Genomic DNA, 24,467 nt, shown 5'->3' on the forward strand with positions numbered 1-24,467 from the left:
CTCTGTGGATGCAACCCTATCCACTCTATACATCTTGAACAAATCCATACTTAGTCTCCTGTATCAATTTCTTCACTCATACTCGGCAGAACCTCTGAGCTCACCTGCCTATCCCCCACCACATTTCTTGCCACATCTCTAAAAGGTGTCTTTGAATCTACATTACACCTCCCTTCATTTGTCCTTGCTTTTCATATAGACTTTAACAAATGGAAATACCTCAATATGCTTCAACATATTTTTTGCCATTCTCACAACACTTTGGATGAGATCCAGCAGCCCTTATGAATGCTAGTAGCTCCACTAACCCTTATTTATGTGAGTAGCTTCAGTGACCCTATTAAATCAGTGGAACTATTCATGTGAGTGTAACCCTTCTGCCAGGTGCAGCTAGCAGCAACCAGGGCCGGGTTCAATATCTAGGGGTTCCTTTCCATTGATACAACACAGAACCAGCTCGAGCTCCCACCCAGTAAACAGGGAAATTTACACACCACCCCTGGGCGCCTCTGAAAGGCAATACTTCCCGACTCCCAAGTACAGAGTCTGAGTGTAGAAGATAAACTTTTAATAAAAGCAGGAAAGTAACTGGGTGTTAATTTGGGAAAACACTGCAAACAGGGTTCATAAACAAACCATGAGTAAAGGACCCACTCCCAAGTAGGATGGGCAGTGTCCTTTTCCCCTCAGGTTCTTAAGTCCAGCAACCCAAAAGTCCCTTTCACATGCCCAACCCTTCTCTGAACCCCACTCACAGTTGCTGTCCTTGATCAATGCAGACCCAGAGTTCAGAGGTGCATCTGAAGAGTTCACCTCCCCCCCACAGTGGGGTAAAGAGGTACTTTACTCACTTCACTGCTCAGGCACTCGCTCGCTACCCCTCTCTGCCAGCCACCCTGCTGGCCGCTCACCGGCCACTCCTGCCAGCTGCCTGCTCGCTGCTTCTACCAGCCACCTGCTCGCCACACCAGCCACCCTGCTGGCCACTCATCGCACCTTTCTGCCGCACCAGCCACTTGTTCACCAGCTGACTGTCAGTCGCCTTCTGCTGCCACCTGCCTCTCTGTGTGACCTCTGCTCATCAGTCTCTTAGTGATTTTCAGCTCTTTGCAGGCTGGACAGAAACACTGCCTCATCCCAAGTGATTTCAGCTCGCAGTGATTTTTAGCTCTTAGCAGGCAGGGCAGAAACACAGTCCTACCATAACTGATTTCAGCCAATGAGGGCATTGCCATGGCATCACTGTCCACAATGGTGGTAACCAGGGTGTTGCCCGTGGCGATGAGGTTGCCGGCGGTGACGGTGATGGTGTTTCTGTGGCTGAGGGCAGGGCCCCTGGCTCAGGCGCTGGCGGGGCCCCTAGGCCGGGCTCAGCGGCGGGCTCAGCGGCGGGCTCTGGGCTGAGCGGCCATTTCTCCTATGGCACCATGCTCACCACCATCACCAATGGCAATACCAGAAGCCGTGCAACATCCTCACCAGCGTCACCAACACTGTCATCAGGGGCAGCAACACCCTCTTAGCACCTTGGTGGATGGTGACACTCTCAGTGCTGGCAACACCCTTGTCAAGATCAGCAGCAGCCTGCCCCTGTCTGATGTAGACACAATATATCGTTATTGATGGCAACACCGCAAACGTGCATATGCACACACCCTCTCACCATGCACCCCCCCCCATACCCAGGGCCTGAGGTGCCAGCAGGACCAGAGTCCACATGCAGGCCAGGCCTATTCACATTTCTGAATATGAAAGTAAATTCAAAAGGCCTTAAAAAAAACCTGATTTCAGGTCTAATTGGGCATTGAACATAACAAAGAAGCTCCGAATGAAGCCTATTTAGCTCTATTCTTTGAACTGTGGGGAGGAACAGGTTGAAACCAGTCTAGGGAGGACCCTTGAGGGTGTGCATCCTCATGGCTTGGGATACCTGTCCCCACCCCTCTTACTTTCACAGGGTTTTGAGATTCGAGTTTCTAGCTTAACAAGGTTTTTTCAGCTGAGGGTGGTTCCCTCATTTGGGACAGGGTAAGCACAGTCCTGCTTTCCTGTATTCCTACAATAATTACTACATTGGTAACCACATTTCACTATCCGTGCGTTCAGTACTAACGTGATTTGTGCCCAACACCAGCCAAAGTTGATCACTTTGACACTGCTGTATCTGATGAATATATAAACAGAGCAGGAGCAAACTGTATGTATATAGACACACCCAAAGTCTCTTCCCCTGCCGGTAGCTGTCAGGGAAGCATTCATTCAGACCCTGCTTACATGAGTTAAAACCACAGGTATGATCCTAACACTGACGGGAACTACAGGTATTTTGTCACAATCAGGTCTCAGCCATTCTTGAGCCACCCTGCATCTTGTAACTACGAGTGTGGTATTACAAAATTTCAATGTTATGCACAAAAGCAACCTCTCAAACAAACTCTATGTGGGACTTTGAAAAGTGGGATATTGATGTATTCTGAAATACTATAGTCAGTGCTCTCTAAAAAACCTTTAGTTTAACTCTTTTTCCTTCTCTAAGCTAGTGTATTTTAGAGGTGCTGGATGAGTTGGGCTTAACATTTATCATTAAGAAATGGATTCCAGTAACTACTCTAGTGAGCAAACAAATCATTTTGAGAAAATGGAAATCAACAAGTCCTCCCTCATTCACAGACTGGCTGAGTTAGCTCTCTACTGATGCATTAACGGGGAAAAATGCCTCAGAAATGTTTGGAAAAAATACAAGGACGTCTGGTCACACATGATACTATTGCAAACCTTTGCAATTTAGTATATATTAGTCCCCAGACTATGTTCGCACTTATTTTGTTGTTTTAATAATCAATGCCCTGCATGACCTTTACGGGTTCAGGTTTTGTTAGTTTTGCTTTCAGGTTTTGCAAAAAATGAACATTGAACTGTGTTATTTATACACTATTTCCATCTTGTATATGTATTTATGAATGTTTTGTTCTATTATGTGCTTATATTTCATATAAAAACAATAAAAATGTTTAAAACAAAGAAAAACAAAGCAGGGTATTTTCCCAAGTTTTTGATAGATTCATTTAAACACATTAGGCCATATCCAAAGAGCCACTGAAGGTGCCCTTGCAGCAGCTAATCTGGGTGATTTACCACAATGGATGGCTTCTCCAGTAGGAGAATAAGGGATGTGGGAAGCTGAATTAGTTTGCAGCCAGGGCTTAATAGGAGGCCCATTGGCAGAGGTTGCTGGAGGGCTCTACTGAATCATTGCATCACCCAGCCTGGCCACAACCCCTTCCCAGTTAGCATCATCCTCTTTTTTGGACCGAACCCCCGTCCAGGGCAGACTGTGGTTACTTTCTGCTGCTGCTGCAAACTCTTCCTAGGTGGGCTTTCTACAGTGTGGGCTTTGTGTCTCAGGTCCATCAGCGTAAACCAAATAAAATCTGGCCTTTGATGTAACTCCAGTGGAGTTACACATGAGATGAATTTGGTCCATTTCATTTTATATGCTAAAATATTCTTTCAAAGAAACCACTTAGTAACAAGCTAAAATTTTGCTATTTCACCAGTCAAAACAGGACTCTTCGCCTGTTGAAAGCCAGTAAATGGAATCGTTAGCTTTCTTAACAGCACTTGGAGGTTTCAGTTCATTTTGTTAAGGTCAACATATCAAAAGATAATCAAAGAGAGGGCTCACCTTCGCCAGGAGTTGTATGTTTCAAATAGAGTTTCCCAATTGACCGTACCTTAAAGTCATTACAGATAAAACCACAGACTTGTTTCTGTGTTTTACAGCGTTTCCATAACAAGCTGAAAAATGCTGAACAATGAAGGTCATTTTATGAAATAAAAGATTTATTTCTAAGGCCCTGAGTGCTAATTTCTGAACTGCAGAAGCGGAAATTCACTGTGGTAAATCATCAACTAATACGCAAAAATAAGTACAGTAAAAGCTGTTATCTGGCTCTATACCAGACGGAAAGCTCTATAAACTGGCATTTCTAATCTTCATAGAAAGTCCAGTTTATAGTCCGGTTGGTGCGGGGCCAGCAGGCTCCCAACCTGGCTCCTCATAGCTACTCGGTAGTGGCGACATGTCCCTGCTGCTCCTAGGTGGAGGAATGGCCATGAGGGGTTTGGAATGTGGGAGGAGGTGTGGGGCTGGGGCACGGGATGGGGTGCAGGCCATGGGCTCTAGGAGAGAGTTTGGGTGCGGGAGGATGGCTCAGGGTAGGGAGTCGGGGTGCAAGCGGGGACTCGGGGTGCTGGATCCAGGAGCACTCACCCCAGGCGGCTCCCTGCAAGTGGCAACCTCTCTCTGCTCTTCTTAGGTGGAGGCACAGCTAGATGGTTCTGCATACTGCTTCTGCCCGCAGGCACCACCCCTGCAACTCCCATTGGCCGGAAACCACAGAGGCATCCTCCATGAACTTATCTAGTTCTTTTTCGAACCCAGTTATATTTTTGGTCATCACAACATCCTGGGGCAATGAGTTGCACAGATTAATTGTGCATTGTATGAAAAAGTAATTCCTCTTGTTTGTATTCAACCCTCTGTCTATTGATTTCATTGGGTGACCCCTGTTTTTGTATTATGAGTAGGACTGTCAAGCGGTTAAAAAAATTAATCGTGTGGTTAAAAAAATTAATCATGATTAATCACACTGTTAATAATAGAATACCATTTATTTAAATAGTTTTGGATATTGTCTACATTTTCATATATATTGATTTTACTTACAACACAGAATACAGAGTGTACAGTGCTCACTTTATATTTATTTTTGATTACAAATATTTGCACTGTAAAAAACAAAAGTAATCATATTTTTCAATTCATCTAAGTACTGTAGTTTAATCTCTGTGTCATGAAAGTGCAATTTACAAATGTAGAATTTTTTTGTTACATAACTGCACTCAAAAAACAAAACAATGTAAAACTTTACAGCCTACAAGTCCACTCAGTCCTACTTCTTGTTCAGCCAATTGCTCAGACAAACAAGTTTGTTAACATTTGCAGGAGATAATGCTGCCCACTTATTTACAATGTCATCTGAAAGTGAGAACAGGCATTCGCATGGCATTTTTGTAGCCAACATTGCAAGGTATTTACATGCCAGATATGCTAAATATTCATATGCCCCTTCACGCTTCCATCACCATTCCAGAGGACATGCTTCCATGCAGATGATGCTCATCAAAAAAATAATTAAGTATGTGACTGAAGTCCTTGGAGGAGAATTCTATGTCTCCTGTTCTGTTTTACCCACATTCTGCCATATATTTCATGTTATAGCAGTCTCCGGTGATGACCCCGCACATGTTCGCTTTAAGAACACTTTCACAGCAGATTTGACAACACGCAAAGAAGGTACCAATGTGAGATTTCTAAAAATAGCTACAGCACTCAACCCAAGGTTTAAGAATCTGAAGTGCCATCCAAAATCTGGGAGGGACGAGGTGTGGAGCATGCTTTCAGAAGTCTTAAAAGAGCAACACTTCAATGCGGAAACTACAGAACCTGAACCACCAAAAAGGAAAATCAGTCTTCTGCTGGTGGCTTCTGACTCAGATGATGAGTATGCACATGTATCAGTCTGCACTGCTTTGCATAGTTATCAAGCAGAGCCAATTATCAGCATGGATGTATGTCCTCTGGAATGATGGTTGAAGCATGAAGGGACATATGAATCTTTAGTGCATCTGGCACAAATATCTTGCAACACCTACTACAACAGTGCCATGCGAACACCTGTTCTCGCTTTCAGGTGATATTGTAAACAAGAATCGGGCAGCATTATCTCCTGCAAATGTTAACAAACTTATTTGTCTGAGCAATTGGCTGAACAAGAAGTAGGACTGAGTGGACTTCCAGGCTGTATAGTTTTACACTTTTTTGTTTGAATGCAGTTATGTAACAAAAAAATCTACATTTGTAAGTTGCACTTTTACGATAAAGAGATTGCACTACAGTACTTGTATTAGGTGAATTGAAAATACTATTTCTTTTGTTTTTTTAGAGTGCAAATATTTGTAATCTAGAATAAATATAAAGTGAGCACTGTACACTTTGTATTCTGTGTTGTAATTGAAATCAATATATTTGAAAATGTAGAAAAACATCCAAAAATATTTAATAAATTTCAATTGGTATTCTATTGCTTAACAGGGCAATTAAAACTGTGATTGATCACGATTAATTTTTTTAAGTTAATCACATGAATTAACTGCGATTAATCAACAGCCCTAATTATGAGATAGTAAATAACACTTCTCTATTCACTTTTTCCCCACCATTCATGATTCTATAGACCTCTATCATATCCCTCCTTAATCATCTCTTTTCTTTAAGATGAACAGTCCTAATCTTTTTAGTCTCTCCCCATATGTAAGTTGTTCCACATCCTCGATCATCTTTATTGCTCTTCTCATTTCCCTATAACCTTTTTAAGATGGAGCGTCCAGAACTGGACACATTATTCAAGGTGTCAGCACACCATGGGTTTATATAAGGGCATTATGATATCTTCTCTCTCATTATCTATCCCTTTCCTAATAGTTCCGAACATTATTAACCTTTTTGACCAATGCTGAAATTTTCAGAGAACTATGCATGATGTCTCCAAAAATCTCTTCCTTGAGTGGTAGCAGCTAATTTAGAACCCATCATTATACGTGAAGTTAGGATTATTTTTTTTCTAATGTGTATTTCTTTGCACTTATCAATGTTGAATTTTGTCTGTCATTTTGTTGTCATCCAGTTTTGTGAAATCCCTTTGTAACTCTTCGCAGTCAGCTGCCTTGAGTATTTCTGTATTATCTGCAAACTTTGCCACCTAACTGTTCACTCCCTTTTCCAGATTATTAATGAATATATTGAACAGTATAGGTCCTGGAGGGACTCAGTTATTTACACCTCTCCATTGTGAAAACTTACCATTTATTCCTACCTTTGTTTATTCCTATCTTGTAACCAGTCACTGATCTATCAGATGACCTTCCTTTTTATCCCATGGCTACTTAGTTTCCTTAAGAGGGACCTTTGGTGAGAGACCTTGTCAAAGACTTTCTGAAAATCAAATGACACTTTATCGACTGGATCTCCCTTATCCACAAACTTGTTGACAGCCTCAGAGAATTCTAATAGACTGATGAGGCATGACTTTCTTTTACAAAAGGCATGCTGACTATTCCCCTATAAATCATATTCATATGTGTGTATGATAATTCTGTTCTTTACTATGGTTTCTGCCAATTTGCTCAGTACTGAAGTTAGGCTTACCGGCCTGTAATTGCCAGGATAACGTCTGGAGATCTTGTTAAAAAAATCAGTGTTACATTGGCTACCTTCCAGTCATCTGGTACAGAAGCTTGTTTCAGTGATAGGTTACATAACCGCAGTTAGTAGTTCTTCAATTTCATATTTGAGTTCCTTCAGAACTCTTGGGTGAATACCATCTGGTCTGGGTGACTTATTCATAGATACTAAAGTCAGAAGGGACCATTATGATCATCTAGTCCGACCTCCTGCACAACACAGGCCACAGAATCTCACCCACCCACTCCTGTAACAAACCTCTAACCTATGTCTGAGCTATTGAAGTCCTCAAATCATGGTTTAAAGACTTCAAGGAGCAGAGAATCCTCCAGCAAGTGACCCGTGCCCCATGCTACAGAGGAAGGCGAAAAACCTCCACGGCCTCTTCCAATCTGCCCTGGAGGAAAATTCCTTCCCGACCCCAAATATGGTGATCAGCTAAACCCTGAGCATATGGGCAAGATTCACCAGCCAGATACCCAGGAAAGAATTTTCTGTATTCTATATATATGCAGAATTACTGTTTAATTTATCAGTTTGTTCAGAAACCTCTTCTTTTAACACATCGTGGGACAGTATTTCAGATTTGTCACCTGAAAAGAATAGCTCTGATGGGGTATCTCCTCCACATCCTCTGCATTTCAATGGGCTTGTTGAAATGCCTGACATTCACCAGCAACCTGTAATACTGAAGGCAAGGAAATCAAACTGTAATCCTCAGTTGCTTAGAAGCTGAATTATAGGTTCTCCAATACCGGTTTCAGTGCACACCTGCATACTGGAACAGTACACACCTACATATGGCTTTTCACATGACAGTGGTGGTGGTGACAGAAACACTCAAATAAAATTAAGTTCCACTGAGGATGAAAAAAACAAACCGTACCCTTTTAATTGTATACAATAGCCATATTCAGTCCCAGTTACAAAGGCTTGAAACTGCACATCTATTAATACCTAAGTCCTGATCCAAAGCCCACTGAAGTCAATGGGATCTTTTCCATCAACTCCAGCAGCTTTTGGATCGAGCCCATGATACCTTCTTTTAACTACTGTAGATGGATACAGAGGTGACACATGGGGGGCTGGGAGGGGGGAATGCTGAGTCATGTGCTTGGCTTGTACTGAGCATGCTCAGTAACGCTCAGTAACACTGCTGAAGCTGGCTGCCCTCACTCTGCACCCCCACTCTCGATGGATACATTTAATTGTAGAAATATTTTCACTTTTCAACCCAGGAAAACCTATATATGAAAACACCTAAGCAACACTATAGTGGAACTTCAATTTGAAAATGCTCAAATAATTGACAATACGGATGATTAAAAACGTTTTGATTTTTTTCCACAAAAAATATAAGACACTTCCTAACTTTTGTTTGAAATTTTTTGCAGAACTTTTTGGACTTTAAATTCAATGAAAAAGAGGTTACTTGCCTTACGGTCTCTGGAGTCGGAGATGCATTTGTCCCCACAGATCTCACTGTAGGTGTGTGTAACCCATATGTGCAAGCCTGGAATCTTTTAACCAGCAGCATCCATTGGGGCTGCACAAAGGCCTTTAGCCACCCCAACCCGGCACTCAGTTCCTTCGTTCACACAGACATCCAGATATAAAGGGGCTCCTTCTCCCCATATCCATGGGGAAGGAGGATGGGTTGTGGGATGTGTGTGGACAAAGGCATCTTGAACTCCAGTTACTATAAGGTAAGTATCCTGTCTCTCTTCTTGGAGCATTTTTCCAAATGGATCCAACTGTAGGTGATTGACTAACAGTTACCTCTCAAGGAGGTGAGTGATGGGAGTCCTATCTAAATAACGGTAAGACATCCCTGCCAAATAGGGCATCTGATCTAGAATGGAGTAGTGATTGGTAAATGTCTAAGCAGAACTCAAAGTGGCTGCCCTACAAATCTCAGAAACTGGGATTTGCCTAAAACAAGGTACAGATGTTGCCCGAGTCCTAGAAGAGTATGCCTTAACTTGAGAGGGACAGAGTGGTTTGTTCAATACATTAGAGACCTTAATAGAATCTGAAACCTACTTCAAGAGCCTGTCCCTTGAATTTTTCACCAGCTATGATAAGCTTGGGAGACTTTTCGGATATGTTTTGGCCTAGAAAGGTAAAAGCGCAGGGCTCTAAGAACTTCAAGTCTATGATGTTGAGTCTCCATCGGAGAGCCTTGAGACTTGGGAGCAGAAAAAACCCCTCAAACATATGAATTAGTTTAAATTAAAATCCAAAAAATTAAAAATTTCAGGTGCAGCCTGCAAGTGACTCTGTCCTTATGAAATACAGCTATGGAGGGCCCACCATCAAAGCCTGTATCTCACTCTTCAAGTTGAAATGATAGCCACTAAAAATGCTGTTTCGATAGAGAGAGGATATAATTAACAGGATGACAGGTTCAAAAGGATGGACCGTGAAGGACAGAAGTATTGCAGTCAACTCACTGGTAGGAAAGGCTCTAACAGCTGGAAATATATGAGTCATACTTTTGAAATCTGGATACAATAGAGTGGGGAACAAACAAATGACCCTTCACTTACAGATGATGCACCAGAGATAGCAACCAAATGCACTCTAATAGAACTGATTGCATGTGTCACAGACAATAAGTAGTCCAAGAAAAATTGAGATAGAAGGCTCTAAGGGTTGAAGTGCTTCCATTTAGTTTTGTGTGTCAGTCCTTTAGAGGCATTTCTGCTCTGAATCCAAACTTCTTGACCTGCTGCCATACAGCTTCTGTCAACAAAGATTAATCAGCTGATCTCCACATTCTCAGATGTAGAAATATTGAGTTTGGATGAAGTACTAGATCTTGGTTCTGTGAAATGTTGTCTGGAAAGTTTGAAGTGGAAAAGGTGGGCAGATTGATAAATGAATAAGAACCAAAACTGATGTGCCCAGGCTGGAACTATTGTTATTACCCAGACCTTATCCTGACTAATCTTCCTGACAATGCTAGGAGTTAGTGGAATAAGGGCAGGGGGAGAAGACATATGGCAGCTTTTTCCCCCATGAATCAGAAACCTATCCATTAGAGTGTCTGGATTCACTCCTCCCTAGGACCAAAATATGGAACACCTCTTGCTAATATTGGCAGCAAATAGGTCTACAGAGGGAACCCCAGCCCCACATCTCTGGAATACTTGACCTAGAACCAAGTTATTTACTTCCCTTCCCAAGTTATTTACAGCCCTTCCTGCTAAGGCAATTCACCAAATTGTTCCCTGCCCTAGCAAATGAAGGGTTATCAGGTTGATTTGACAAAGAATGCACCATTCTCAGCTGGGGTGACTGGCCATGGTTATCAGGGCTGGTAGGCTCCATGCTCTGCAGCAGGGAGTCTGGCAGTTTTGGGGTCCCTGGCCTAGGACAATCCGCATGGCAGGCTGCCCTGGAGCTGTGGATCCCAGAACCCATGACTGCAAGCAGCCTGTTAGGAAACCAGCCATTTTCTGATGAACGAGTATTTTCCAGTGAATCTAAGTACCACTGGAAAATTTCCAACCACCTCTATTTATAGCTACACAAACAGTAACACTAACGAATTAACTGTCCTAAGACTATCTAATTCAGTTCAGATTACAGGGGTGTGAACAGCAGCACACACTGAAGTACTGTGCTGTGATTTCCCTATGTGGACACAGCAGGTGTAAACTAAAAGGTTCTTGTTTGAAGAGGACTATGCCTGCAGCATCCACATCATGGCAGTTACAATGCAGCACTTTGGTGCACACTGCTATTTCAATCCCCGTAATCTGGACTTTGGGACAGTATAGAAGAGCCCTAAAAAAACTACAGGAAAGCAGCTGGATACTGTAGCTCTGTCTCACTGCCACAGGCAGTGAGAAGGATCTGAGTGGCAGTTGGGGCTGCTACATCCTTTGTGCCCTCAGGAAAGGGGGGCATGCAGGGTCATGCATAGCCCCAGCAGTGGGCACTGCTGGCTAAAAGACTCCAAGTTCACACATCTGGGATGCACACACCTACAGTTGGATTCATGTGGACAAATGTTCAAAGAGACAAATAATTTTTGAGTTTCACACTGAAAAAATATTCATTCCCTGCCCCTTTCCTCATTTTTTTCCACCTGAAAGGAGAGAAAGGGGAAAAAAAGGGAAAGGAAGCCTGGAGAAAAAACATTCACAAATATTTTAGTCAAAAAGCCATTTTTAATCAAAAAATGTTTAAATGAAAAAAACGTTGACCATTTCTAATTGATGCTGTTTTCACTCTAGTACTGCACCCATTATTTCTTTTGCAATATTTAATAGTTCCTTCATATAATGTACATAAAAACAAAGCTTTTTTAGAAGCTTGCTCCAGAAGCCAACACTATGAATCTAGCACTGTGGCATGAAAAGACAGTAAATATTTAACAGAGCTCAGCCCATCAAGTATATTACCCCTGGAAGGGTCCACAAAACAGCCCCCTGACCACAACAGATGTTACAGTTACTTTTCAGTATTAAGACATTTAGACTTTACTTACCTGCCAAATTTGTATTTTGGGCACATTGAGTGGGAGAGTTTGTCACATCTCTGAGGGATCTGTCATTTCAACACTCATTAGATGAGAACCTTGATCTGTTATTCTGCCTCTGACAGCCTCAGTAAATGTGCAGCTAAATACCATTTCTTGTAGATCAAGGGAATTACTCAGATTTATACATAATTCTATTGTCTATGGTTTAATAATCATGAGAGGGGGGTTTTAGAAAGCAACTTGTTTACAAAGAAAAAACAAGAAAGGTTTGAAGTAAATAAATAATTGTTTTCTAAACAGATAAATATAAGTATATGCAAGTAAAAACATTGTTTTTGATGTAAATTCTCTGAATTATTTTATCCAAGATGTAAAGAACTCACATTCTAATGTTTTAGCTTTTCTTAGATTTGTATTATTGTACTTTGCAATTATACCATAAAAGCAATTGAAATGCCTCCAAATTATTGTACCTAACCATTATGCTTTTATCTGTTGCCTCAACTAGGGAAAAGGTATGTTTTTCTATATAAATTCTGCTAGAACATTCAATTACAGCATATATTTTGAGGTTTTAAGCAATCGCTGCAGGTAGCAATTGCTTGTGAAATTGAATATTATGAATGTGAATTAGAGCCAGCTGATTTGTGCTTCCATTCACAAATGGCATAATGACATACCATGGACTATGTAAATTTAAAATAATCAGTGCAAAGATATGATATTGATAATGTACAGAGGTGGCAGATTTTATAATTATGAAAGAGACAAAAGTCAACACAAATTCTGGCTTCCATGGCACAGAACTTAAGACATCTTCCTAACTCAAGCCCTCCCCCTTCCAACACACATTTTTCAAGTCTTTCTCACTGCTCGAAGTAGAAGCATAGTTATCAGTTTTCTCTTAGCAGTTCAAATACTTTTCTGATTGTTCCCTCACTGTCTTGTTTGATCGGTCCTCTACCTTCCATATCCCGCTTCCTGTCAGGGTCTCACAGAACTCGGTCTTTGACACACACACACACACCCCTTTCCATCTACACCCTCTTTCTAGATGATCTATATGCTTGCACACTGTAACAGTACACACCTACATGATCTGGCTCCAGGCTTGTTGCTGCCTCAGTTTCCCACTCACACACATTGGTTCTCTCAGCCCTCGGCATGGTCAGGTCACTGAGGTGATTTGGCCCTCTCTCTAAGGCAGAAGTCCAATCCCTTCCAAGGTACAAACAAGCACAAAACCAAAAGAGTCTTCAGCCCCACTCTTAGGCTGGGCACAGCCCTCACTTCCCAAAAGGTCTGTCCTATTCACCCATACATTTGGCCCTGCTCCTGGGCTCTTATCAGCGTCTCACTTCTCCCCTTATTATAAGGGGTCATTGCTTCACTTTGGGAGGTGGCAGTACAGGGGGAACCCACACCCTTCTGTGGATTCCTAGCCCTGGGACCCTAAAGAGTTGTGTTGCTTGCTCCACATAGCCTCAACCTGCCCTGTTTCTCCTTCCTAGGCCCTCTTACCAGCCTTCCCCACTTCCTCCCACTCTTTATAGAGAGCTGACACCTAAAGCCCCTCTCTTCTTGGCTCTCTAGCTAGAATCAATTCTTCTCTGCTGTCAGGTTTGCCCTTCTATCTTCCAGCAGGCCCAGCTTTTAGTCACCTGACCCCTCCTCAAATGACTGCTTTTTTCCACCTGGGGAGGTGAGTTGGGTCAGTCACAGGTGAAACTGAGCCCAGTTCTTAAAGGGCCAGCTCACCCTGTGACCTCTCCACCCTTGACCTTTCACCCTGCATCCAATCCCACATCTCAGCCAGTCTTTCTGACACTTGTTTGCGGCTCTCTCGCTGTTAGCTTAAATACAGCAAAACTGAACCCCTCAGTTTACCCCCAAGTCCTCCCTTTTCCTGCCAATAGTAACTATCATCATCATCCTCAGTCACTGGCCTGTAACCTAGGGGCCACTTTTCTGATGGAACCCTCACTAAATCCCCATGCAACCAGGCCATATCAAAATCTTGTTTCTTCTTCTCAGTGTTTCCAAGATCATGCCTTTTCTCTCTGTCCACAGTGTTAAAATTCTCATCCAGATCCTTTCTCTCATCTGGGTGCCTACAACCTTATCCTCTACGGCCTTTCTTGTCCCACCTCACCCAAAAATTCCATTCTAAACACTCCTGTAAAGATCATCTTCCAAGCCCAATGTTCTGATTGTGTCAACAATGCCAGGCTTGATCACTGATTTGGCCTCTTCTCTCCCACGAGGAACTTCAAGCTTCTTTCCATGCCACCCTTTATGTATTGAAAATCCTCACTGCACAGCCACTACCCTGTCTTCCTTTTCATTCTTCTTTCACAACCACTCCTACCATGTTGCCTAGAGTAAATTGCCAACTCATAATAACTAGGCAAGTAGCCATCAGGGGTTATGGTTCTTATTCTATAGTTTATTTATGCATTTTTAAATCACCTACACCACGTTGCTGCTACCATCAACTTCCCTTCATAACACCCTGCCTTTGTTTGTTTACACTCCCTTTCTGCATCTTGATTTATTCTAGATTGTAAACTCTGCCAAGCAGGGATTGTCAGCACCTAGCCCAATGGGTCCCGAATCTGACTGGAACTTCTGGGCACTACTGTAATACAAATAATGATGATAGAATACATAATGTTTTTTAACAAATGACATTACAGGCTTTGTTTAAAAATGGTACAAGAGCCCAGAGCTATTGATGCAAGAATCCATGGGAACTGCATCCTGTTCAAATATAACTGCATCCTTGTTCGCATCTGATGTGTACTTTTAAATTGATAAGAGCCAAGTCATTCAGTTCATTAACGTTCCCAAAGTTTGGGGGTGCTTAGAAACAGAGTTTTGGTTCAGGCCAGTACCGTAATAACAAATAGATGTTCTTGTACAATGCTTAGAAGACTCTAGCTACTTAATGAATAATGATTTGTATTTAAGCACCAGCCCTGTACAAGGCACAAATATATAATGAATCATGGAATCATAGATTTTAAGGTCAGAAGGGACCATTATGATCATCTAGTCTGACCTCCTGCACAATACAGGCCACAGAATCTCACCCACCAACTCCTGTAACAAACCCCTAACTTATGTCTGAGTTATTGAAGTCCTCAAATCGTGGTTTAAAGACTTCAAGTGCAGAGAATCCTCCAGCAAGTGACCCGTGCCCCACGCTGCAGAGAAGGCGAAAAACTCCCATTGCCTCTGCCAATCTGCCCTGGAGGAAAATTCCTTCCCGACCCCAAATATGGTGATCAGCTAAACCCTGAGCATGTGGGCAAGACTCACAGCCAGACACCCAGGAAAGAATTCTCTGTAGTAACTCAGATCCCACCCCATCTAACATCCCATCACAGGCCATTGAGCATATCTACTGCTAATAGTCGAAGATCAATTAATTGCCAAAATTAGGCTATCCCATCATATCATCTCCTCCATAAATTTATCAAGCTTAGTCTTGAAGCCAGATATGTCTTTTGCCCCCACTACCTCCCTTGGAAGGCTGTTCCAGAACTTCACTCCTCTGATGGTTAGAAACTTTAGTCTAATTTCAAATCTAAACTTCCTGATGGCTAGTTTATATTTATTTGTTCTTGTGTCCACATTGGTACTGAGCTTAAATAATTCTTCTCCCTCCGTGGTATTTATCCCTCTGATATATTTTTAGAGAGCAATCATATCTCCTCTCAGCCTTCTTTTAGTTAGGCTAAACAAGCCAAGCTCTTTGCGTCTCCTTTCATAAGACAGGTTTTCCATTCCTCGGATCATCCTAGCAGCCCTTCTCTGTACCTGTTCCAGTTTGAATTCATCCTTCTTAAACATGGGAGACCAGAACTGCACACAAATATTCCAGACGAGGTCTCACCAGTGCCTTGTATAACGCTACTAACACCTCCTTATCTCTACCGGAAATACCTCACCTGATGCCTCCCAAGACCGCATTAGCTTTTTTCACAGCCAGCTCATAGTCATCCTGTGAGCAACCAATACTCCGAGGTCCTTCTCCTTCTCTGTTACTTCCAGCTGATGCGTCCTCAGTTTATAACAAAAATTCTTGTTATTAATCCCTAAATGCATGACCTTGCACTTTTCACTATTAAATTTAATCCTATTACTATTACTCCAGTTTACAAGGTCATCCAGATTTTCCTGTATGATATCCTGGTCCTTCTCTGTATTGGCAATACCTCCCAGCTTTGTGTTATCTGCAAACTTTACTAGCACATTCCCACTTTTTTGTGCCAAGGTTAGTAATAAAAAGATTAAATAAGATTGGTCCCAAAACCGATCCTTGAGGAACTCCACTAGTAACCTCCTTCCAGCCTGACAGTTCACCTTTCAGTGTGACCCACTGTAGTCTCCCCTTTAACCAGTTCCTTATCCACCTTTCAATTTTCATATTGATCCCCATCTTTTCCAATTTAGCTAATAATTCTCTATGTGGAACCGTATCAAATGCCTTACTGAAATCGAGGTAAATTAGATCCACTGTGTTCCCTTTGTCTAAAAAATCTGTTACCTTCTCAAAGAAGGAGATCAGGTTGGTTTGACATGATCCACCTTTTGTAAACCCATGTTGTATTTTGTCCGAATTACCATTTACCTCAATGTCCTTAACTACTTTCTCCTTCAAAATTTTTTCCAAGACCTTACATACTACAGATGTCAAACTAACAGGCCTGTAGTTACCCGGATCACTTTTTTTACCTTTCTTAAAAATAGGAACTATGTTAGCAATTCTCCAGTCATATGGTACAACCCCTGAGTTTACAGATTCATTAAAATTTCTTGCTAATGGGCTTGCAATTTCATGTGCCAGTTCCTTTAATATTCTTGGAAGAAGATTATCTGGGCCCCGCCGATTTAGTCCCATTAAGCTGTTCGAGTTTCGCTTCTACCTTGGATGTAGTAATATCTACCTCCATATCCTCATTCGCATGTGTCGTTCTACCATTATCCCTAAGCTCCTCATTAGCCTTATTAAAGAATGAGGCAAAGTATTTGTTTAGATATTGAGCCATGCCTAGATTATCCTTAACCTCCATTCCATCTTCAGTGTTCAGCAGTTCCACTTCTTCTTTCTTTGTTTTCTTCTTATTTATATGGCTATAGAACGTTTTACTATTGGTTTTAATTCCCTTTGCAAGGTTCAACTCTACATGGTTTTTGGCCTTTCTCACTTTATCCCTACATGTTCTGACCTCAGTAAGGTAGCTTTCCTTGCTAATCCCTCCCATCTTCCACTCCTTGTAGGCTTTCTGCTTTTTCTTAATCACCTCTTTGAGATGCTTACTCTTCCAGCTTGGTCTACAACTCCTGCCTATGAATTTTTTCCGCTTTCTTGGGATGCAGGCTTCTGATAGTTTCTGCAACTTTGACTTAAAGTAATTCCAGGCCTCCTCTGCCTTTAGATCCACAAGTTTTTCAGTCCAATCCACTTCCCTAACTAATTTCCTTAATTTTTTTAAGTTAGTCTTTTTGAAATCAAAAGCCCTAGTCACAGATCTATTTTTGTTTATCCTTCCATTTAGTTTGTACTGAATTAGCTCATGATCGCTTGAACCAAGGTTGTCCCCTACAACCATTTCTTCTATGAGGTCCTCACTACTCACCAAAACCAAATCTAAAATGGCATCCCCTCTTGTTGGTTCAGCAACTACTTGGTGAAGGAATCCAACAGCTATCACATCTAGGAAAATCTGAGCCCTATTATTATTACTAGCACTTGTCCTCCAATCTATATCTGGGAAGTTAAAGTCTCCCATGATCACACAATTCCCATTAGTATTTACTTCATTAAAAACATTAAAGAGGTCTCTATCCATATCGGATCCCAGCAGTCTATAGCACACCCCAAGCACTATCCCAGGGGAGGCTCTAGTAGCTTTCTTCCCCAATGTGATTTTTGCCCAGACAGACTCTGTCTTATCCATTCCATCACTTTACAGTCTACCTCATCATTGATATACAATGCTACTCCACCACTTTGCCTTTATTTCCATCTTTCCTAAACAGCACATACCTTCAATACCTGTACTCCAGTCGTGATTATTATTCCACCATGTTTCTGTTATCCCTATAATATCTGGTTTTACTTAGGTTTCAGAGTAACAGCCGTGTTAGTCTGTATTCGCAAAAAGAAAAGGAGTACTTGTGGCACCTTAGAGACTAACCAATTTATTTGAGCATGAGCTTTCGTGAGCTACAGCTCACTTCATCGGATGCATACTGTGGAAACTGCAGAAGACATTATATACACAGAGACCATGAAACAATACCTCCTCCCACCCCACTCTCCTGCTGGTAATAGCTTATCTAAAGTGATCATCAAGTTGGGCCATTTCCAGCACAAATCCAGGTTTTCTCACCCTCCGCCCCCCCCCCCCCAAACTCACTCTTACTTACTGCACCAGTAGCTCTAGTTCCTCCATTTTGTTACCTAGGCTCCTCGCATTAGTGTACAAACATCTTAATTTTTGCCGTTTGGCTTCGCTCACATTCTTTACCAGATTGGGCACAGACACTCTACCGCCAATATTACCTATTAGATTGGTATCCACACTGCCCTTCCGCCTTATGTCCATTCTCCTACCCACGGCTCTCAAGAGCTCCATGTTTAATAATACTGAACATAAGCATTTAAACCTATTGTTTTTCTGTGGTATTAAAGTCATAAGTTGACTGCCTCTCTCTAAATATTTCCCTTAGTTATAAAAAGATAAAAGCAGTGTTCTAGACTTGCATTTCCTCTACTCATTCGTGCTGCTAATAGCCCCAAATTAAATGAACTGTTAGTCGGCATGTTTAGATTACTAATTAAATTAGGGAAATTTTCTGAAAGCATATTCTTGGAGCCTCCTGGAAAAGTACAAGAATATTTCTTCTCAAAAATAAGAAGGGGAAAATGTAACAGGAATTAAAAGTATTTACCAGCTAGAAAAGAGAGACACACCCAAATGCATTCAATTAAAATGGCTACTTCTAGGGGAGCAGCAGCTTCTTTCTAGCAAATTTAAAGAGCCGCCCCCAGAAATGCATGCTGGGGAAAAATTCCAATAAAAGGGTAATCCTCAATTAGGAAAAGTCATTAAGGGCCAAGTAACTTCAAAGGAAGCTGTGTTATTGTGCATCAAGATGAGCTAATAAAAAAAATGTAGTTACAGGTGAGTTGTTAATCATGGGTCTTATTTGCTTTTGTTACATCTTTCCCCCTATTTCCTGGGTATTTATCTATTTAGACTGTAGTTTAAGCTGGAGCCAAGGGCCAGAGAGGGCTGAAGGAAGGGGGAACAGCAAAGGGGGGTTACCTGCTGGTTTCCTTGCTGGAGAGCTGGACTCTGAGGAGCAGTGAGAGAGCTGGGGGAGTGAAAGATGAGAATTCTCCTAGCAAAGAGTTGGTGGGAGATCCCACAGGTAAGAAAGGGGTGAACCCCACAAGGAAAGGCTGGGGTGACTGTCCTGGCAGAGGGACATGGGTGTGAGAGAAGACAGCAGGGTACAGTGAGAACAAAGCTGTGTTTTACAGACTACATGTACCAGTGGGGGGTGGGGAATTGGATTACGTTTGGGGACTTTTGTTATGGACTATCTGCACTATGTCTTGTTAATGGACTAAATGATAAGCTGATATGGAGCTAGTGGGGACCCAGGAGGGAAACTGAGGTAAGGAGCCACTGTAGGCCTGCCCCCAGGGGGCCCCGGGAAGAGGCCATGCATTTACAGACTGTATTCCTGTTTACTTCTCCAGTTTCCATTTCTAGTGATTAACACCACAAACTTACTCAGACCTTTGATCAGGTTCCTCATGAAGCCTCATTTTCTGCTGTTTGTTGTGTCTGTCTTTGCTCCAATGAAAGAATAGTATGTGCTCTAATTTATGCATCCTTTTGGACTCCCCAACCTCCTTCTACGCTAGGGGATTTTAATACTTCCTCAGTTGGCCCTTACTCACCAGATTTCTTACACTTCCAAAATCTGCAGTGTGAAATCTAATATCTAGGCACTGTATGCTCTCGGAGTCCAGTCCTTATTGTGCAGAATTCAAGTAGCCTAAAGTAGCTGGTTCCCAAGATTCCCATATACTCTATTCCTCTCAAGAATAGTAGATCCAGTACATGTTTTCCTTTAATAGGGACTTCACATTTTAGATCATTACCTGCTTGCTATATAATTTTGAAAACTTTGATGCATGTTTGGCCTATATTTGTTACCCAACGCAAGATAGTTTAAAATCCCCCATCAGTAGAGTATCCTGTGCTTCCAAGGAACCTGATAGATGCATTCCTTAACAACTTTCTCACTCTTCTTCAGTGCTGGTGGGCTGTAGCAGATGCCCATTGTCCTTTATTTTTCATTCATTGTATTACAAACCAAAGCCTTTCACAACCTCACTGTTTGTTGCTGGACGTGTAGCTGGTTGTTTTTTAAGGACTATTCGTGTATGGGAAGTTAAGCACCTGCAGTGTTAGCAGGACTGGAGCAAAACTTGTTCGTTATGACCAATAGTCCTCTCAAGCTTATAATGTGTTGAGATTTTTCCATCAATACTGGATTTTTGTGACATGTGTAGGCAAAGAATATTGTTTAACTTACAAGCTGATAATAAAAACTCTGAACTGAAAAAAAATTTAACTTCAGGGCCAAAATTAAACTTGAGTCCTTGGATTTATTAAAAAGAGGTGGTGGGGTTTTTTTTAAAATAGATTAATCTTATCCCCAGTTTACCTTAAGTGTCAGGCCCATTTAAATATTTTAATGTAGATATTTACATACCAAATCACTCTATTACCCAATTTGTCTACTAGACATGTGTGTGACTAACTCTGCCACCAAATATTTTTATGACTATGGACGTCCTCAACTAGCTATTTAAGAGTCAGATTGGTTTCATTTTTATGTGCTGACAAAGGAAGATGCGTTTAGAATAAGAGTTTTTTCACATTCACATATTAATGGTTTAGAGGCAGAAATATAAAATGGTGGGTGCTGACTTGGCTTGAAACTATTAAAAATAAGGTTTTGCAAGTGAGATTATTTAAAGAAGCTTTCCCATGAACGCACACATTGTTCCACATTCAAGCTTGAAGTAGACTTATTACAGAAACTTACCAAATTTACTGTAAATCCAATTTGAATTTGATAAGTTTAGGAACTATATTCAAAGGTCTGAACTGGAGTTTGATTTAAAAAAAAAAATCTAAAGACTTTTGAGCTATTGAAGAATGGACCATGTCTTCCTATGTGTTTACATAATAGCACAATGAGGTCCTGATACTAGTTGGGCTTTTGGGTGGTACGACAATGCAAAATAACAAGCGCAGCTGAGGCATGCTGCCAGGACCTGCTGCACAGCAATCAAAAGCACCCCTTGTAAAGAATCTAGGCATTGATCACTGAATGGTGATAAATAGCCTGCAACTCCTACTGAGGGTTTCAGGAGCTGGGAGATACAGGGTACTCCCTAAACCTCTCAGAATTAACTCCCAGAACAGTAATTTTGGCAAACACAGCATTTTGCTATGGCTTGAGATCTGTAAATGCAATTCCTTGTCAAAGCTGCTGTCCTGAAAGAGGAAAGAAATTATCTTGAATACTCTACCGGTAGCAATCAGTGGAAGATCCAAAAGTAGAACATAAGCAATAATTATAAATAGAGGTTTAAAATATGGAAGAGAAAATTGCCTTCGAGCAGATAGGCTGTGCATTTTGAAGAGATGAGAGGGCTAGATGGGAGGGTTTTTTTTTTTTTTACAAAACTCTGTACATCACAATGATCTGAGCATTACAATAGGTACACACTGTATTGCGGAATGCAGTGCTTTGTTTCCATCAAAGCTTGTCTAATCTATTTCTAATATTTATAAAATACTATGGGGGGGGGTCATTCCTGTTGTTGGATATAACCATTTTTTCCTGTATAAAAGCAGAATATGGGATGATACTGAGCCTTTAAGCTTCTTTATATTTTAATTGTGTAATAATGACTGAGTATGCAGTTCTACTAAAGAATTATTTTATTGCTGAATTAATAAGACTGTAAAATAGCAAGATTTCAGGGATAAGGAAGGGAATCCTACTTTGATAGATTCTAGGCATCTAACTGACAAACTGATTATTTTGCTTGTAAGACTGGTTTTAAGCAGGGTGAATTTTAGAATAAAAATGTATCTTGTTTTAAGGAAAATTACACAATAAAACTGATGAAGAAAACTATCATTCAAATGAAAGAACAACACATCCTTGTAAGCATGGTTTACTTCTTTGCAATGCAAAAAACCCAAATCAGTAGCACACATTCATTCTTTGTACTGTTGTTGCTGAATCCCCATCAGAAAATTACTGTTGATTGCATCCTTTCCATTATTAGAGGAAGAAGTGGATGATACACAAATAATGACTTGGCTTGAAACCAAGACCTACCAAGTGCTTAAATCCAATTCTAGCATAAAACTTTCAATTTTGAAAACATGACAACTTTAATATTACCAAATTCTTAAAATAAAGAACATTTTCTAAGTTCCACAAAGTGCAAGTGTTATAATTTACATAACCTGGGATCATACAATAATTCTAACATCATTGCATAAGGAAACAGATACATCAGGTTAAAACACAAAAAAGTTACCATATTATCAGCTTTCATTATTCATAATAATGTTCTATTCAAATTGAAAAAGGAAGCTCTATAAAATGCTTTTAAGTGCATTTTAAAAAAATCTAGTTCTTGTATTCAGAATCATCAGAAATATTAAATTGCTTATTAGGTTTAGTGGCTTCTTGCATCAATTCCTGCAGTTGTCTTATCTGTTCATTATGGAAGTCATTAAGTTTCTCCTCTGTGAGGGGGGTTCCAAAGCAAGTCTTTTTTCTTGAGTTTTGTCTGTCTTCGTTAGCTTGCTGCCACAGCGTTTCTGCATAGATCTAGTACAGAAAGAAGAAAAAAAAAAGTCAAAGAAAGATGACAAAAGCAAGACTTGTGTTGACTTTGACTCTGCCAAAACATACAAAGCATACAGTTTTTTTTACCACGCATCCTTCTCTGGATCTGTCTTAAAACAAATGACAAAATGGGCATCTTCAATAAGAATGAAATCCTATTAAAATATGTATCAAAATTCCAATACCTTTTCGTAGTTTTACACTTCTACTTAAAAATTAATCTGCATCAGCTCTCTACCAATTTATTTGTCTGTTGTATCAATTCATGCATCTCCACTGGCCAATAGTATATTTAATTATAGACTTTATTGAGCAAAAGTATCAACAGAATTCACTTTGCACATTGGTGTGATTGGACTGATACTACTTCCCTGCAAATACACACTAGAATACTGCAATACACTAATGGGGCTAGCCTTGAAAGTTACTCAATGACTCAACAGCTAATATATAACATTGCTCCCTGATTTCTTAGTAGCATGTTGACAATATTCTGTGCTCCAAAGCTTGAGCTAACTATTGGCTATTCACATGCTTCCTGATAAAATCAGATTTTGATCCATAAAACCCTACCTATTTTGGAATACTGTCTCTAACCCCAATTTGGAAAAGTGCTTAAGACCATGCCTGAGCCCTACTGACCTAAGACATGTTTAAGTGTTTTACTGAACAGGAATGTTTTCCTGAATTGGGGCTGATGTGTCTTCCTCACCTGGGGGTGCTTATCTATATTGCACTTTTTAAATGCACCTCTCCAGAGCTCAAAGCATATGTACAAATAATTTTTAAAATGCATACAAGATTTCCAGTTAGTCTCATAGTGGCATTGGTTTTCATTCCCCCCTAACCATCTGATGGAAGTTGTTTCCATTGACTTCAGAATTTTGGATCAGGTCTCTCATGAATTACAATACATTATGTAAGCATCACAAACTCTGAAAGTGAAACTTATAAACAAAGCAGTTTTTCAAAAAGAGAATTCCGTAGCGTTCAGAAAGAGGTCAGATACCTAACTAAAAGGAAATACCATATTATGAATTGGCAATGACTGTGTGAAAGGCACTGATAGCCCTGGTCTACACTAGGACTTTAGGTCGAATTTAGCAGCATTAAATCGATGTAAACCTGCACCCGTCCACACGATGAAGCCCTTTATTTCGACTTAAAGGGCTCTTAAAATCGATTTCCTTACTCCACCCCTGACAAGTGGATTAGCGCTTAAATCGGCCTTGCCGGGTCGAATTTGGGGTACTGTGGACACAATTCGACGGTATTGGCCTCCGGGAGCTATCCCAGAGTGCTCCATTTTGACCGCTCTGGACAGCACTCTCAACTCAGATGCACTGGCCAGGTAGACAGGAAAAGAACCGCGAACTTTTGAATCTCATTTCCTGTTTGGCCAGCGTGGCAAGCTGCAGGTGACCATGCAGAGCTCATCAGCAGAGGTGACCATGATGGAGTCTCAGAATCGCAAAAGAGCTCCAGCATGGACCGAACGGGAGGTACGGGATCTGATCGCTGTATGGGGAGAGGAATCCGTGCTATCAGAACTCCGTTCCAGTTTTCGAAATGCCAAAACCTTTGTCAAGATCTCCCAGGGCATGAAGGACAGAGGCCATAACAGGGACCCGAAGCAGTGCCGCGTGAAACTGAAGGAGCTGAGGCAAGCCTACCAGAAAACCAGAGAGGCGAACGGCC

General features: G+C 41.1%; 1 protein-coding gene across 3 annotated transcripts in view; it reads right to left on the minus strand.

The window, feature by feature from the left end:
* Positions 1–21,931: 21,931 nt before the first annotated feature.
* The window catches only part of SDHAF3 (succinate dehydrogenase complex assembly factor 3), an 83,239-nt gene continuing 80,703 nt past the window's right edge, over positions 21,932–24,467 (minus strand). The window contains exon 2 of one of the 3 annotated variants that reach the window (XM_074945875.1): positions 21,932–22,751. In XM_074945875.1, coding sequence (XP_074801976.1) covers positions 22,548–22,751 — 204 coding nt within the window. In that variant the 3' untranslated portion in view covers positions 21,932–22,547. The remainder of the gene's footprint in view (positions 22,752–24,467) is intronic. The other 2 variants (XR_012638304.1, XM_074945874.1) reach the window with 2 other exon arrangements.

This window comes from Natator depressus, chromosome 2 (assembly GCF_965152275.1).
Source record: "Natator depressus isolate rNatDep1 chromosome 2, rNatDep2.hap1, whole genome shotgun sequence".
NCBI classification, from domain to species: Eukaryota; Metazoa; Chordata; order Testudines; family Cheloniidae; genus Natator; species Natator depressus.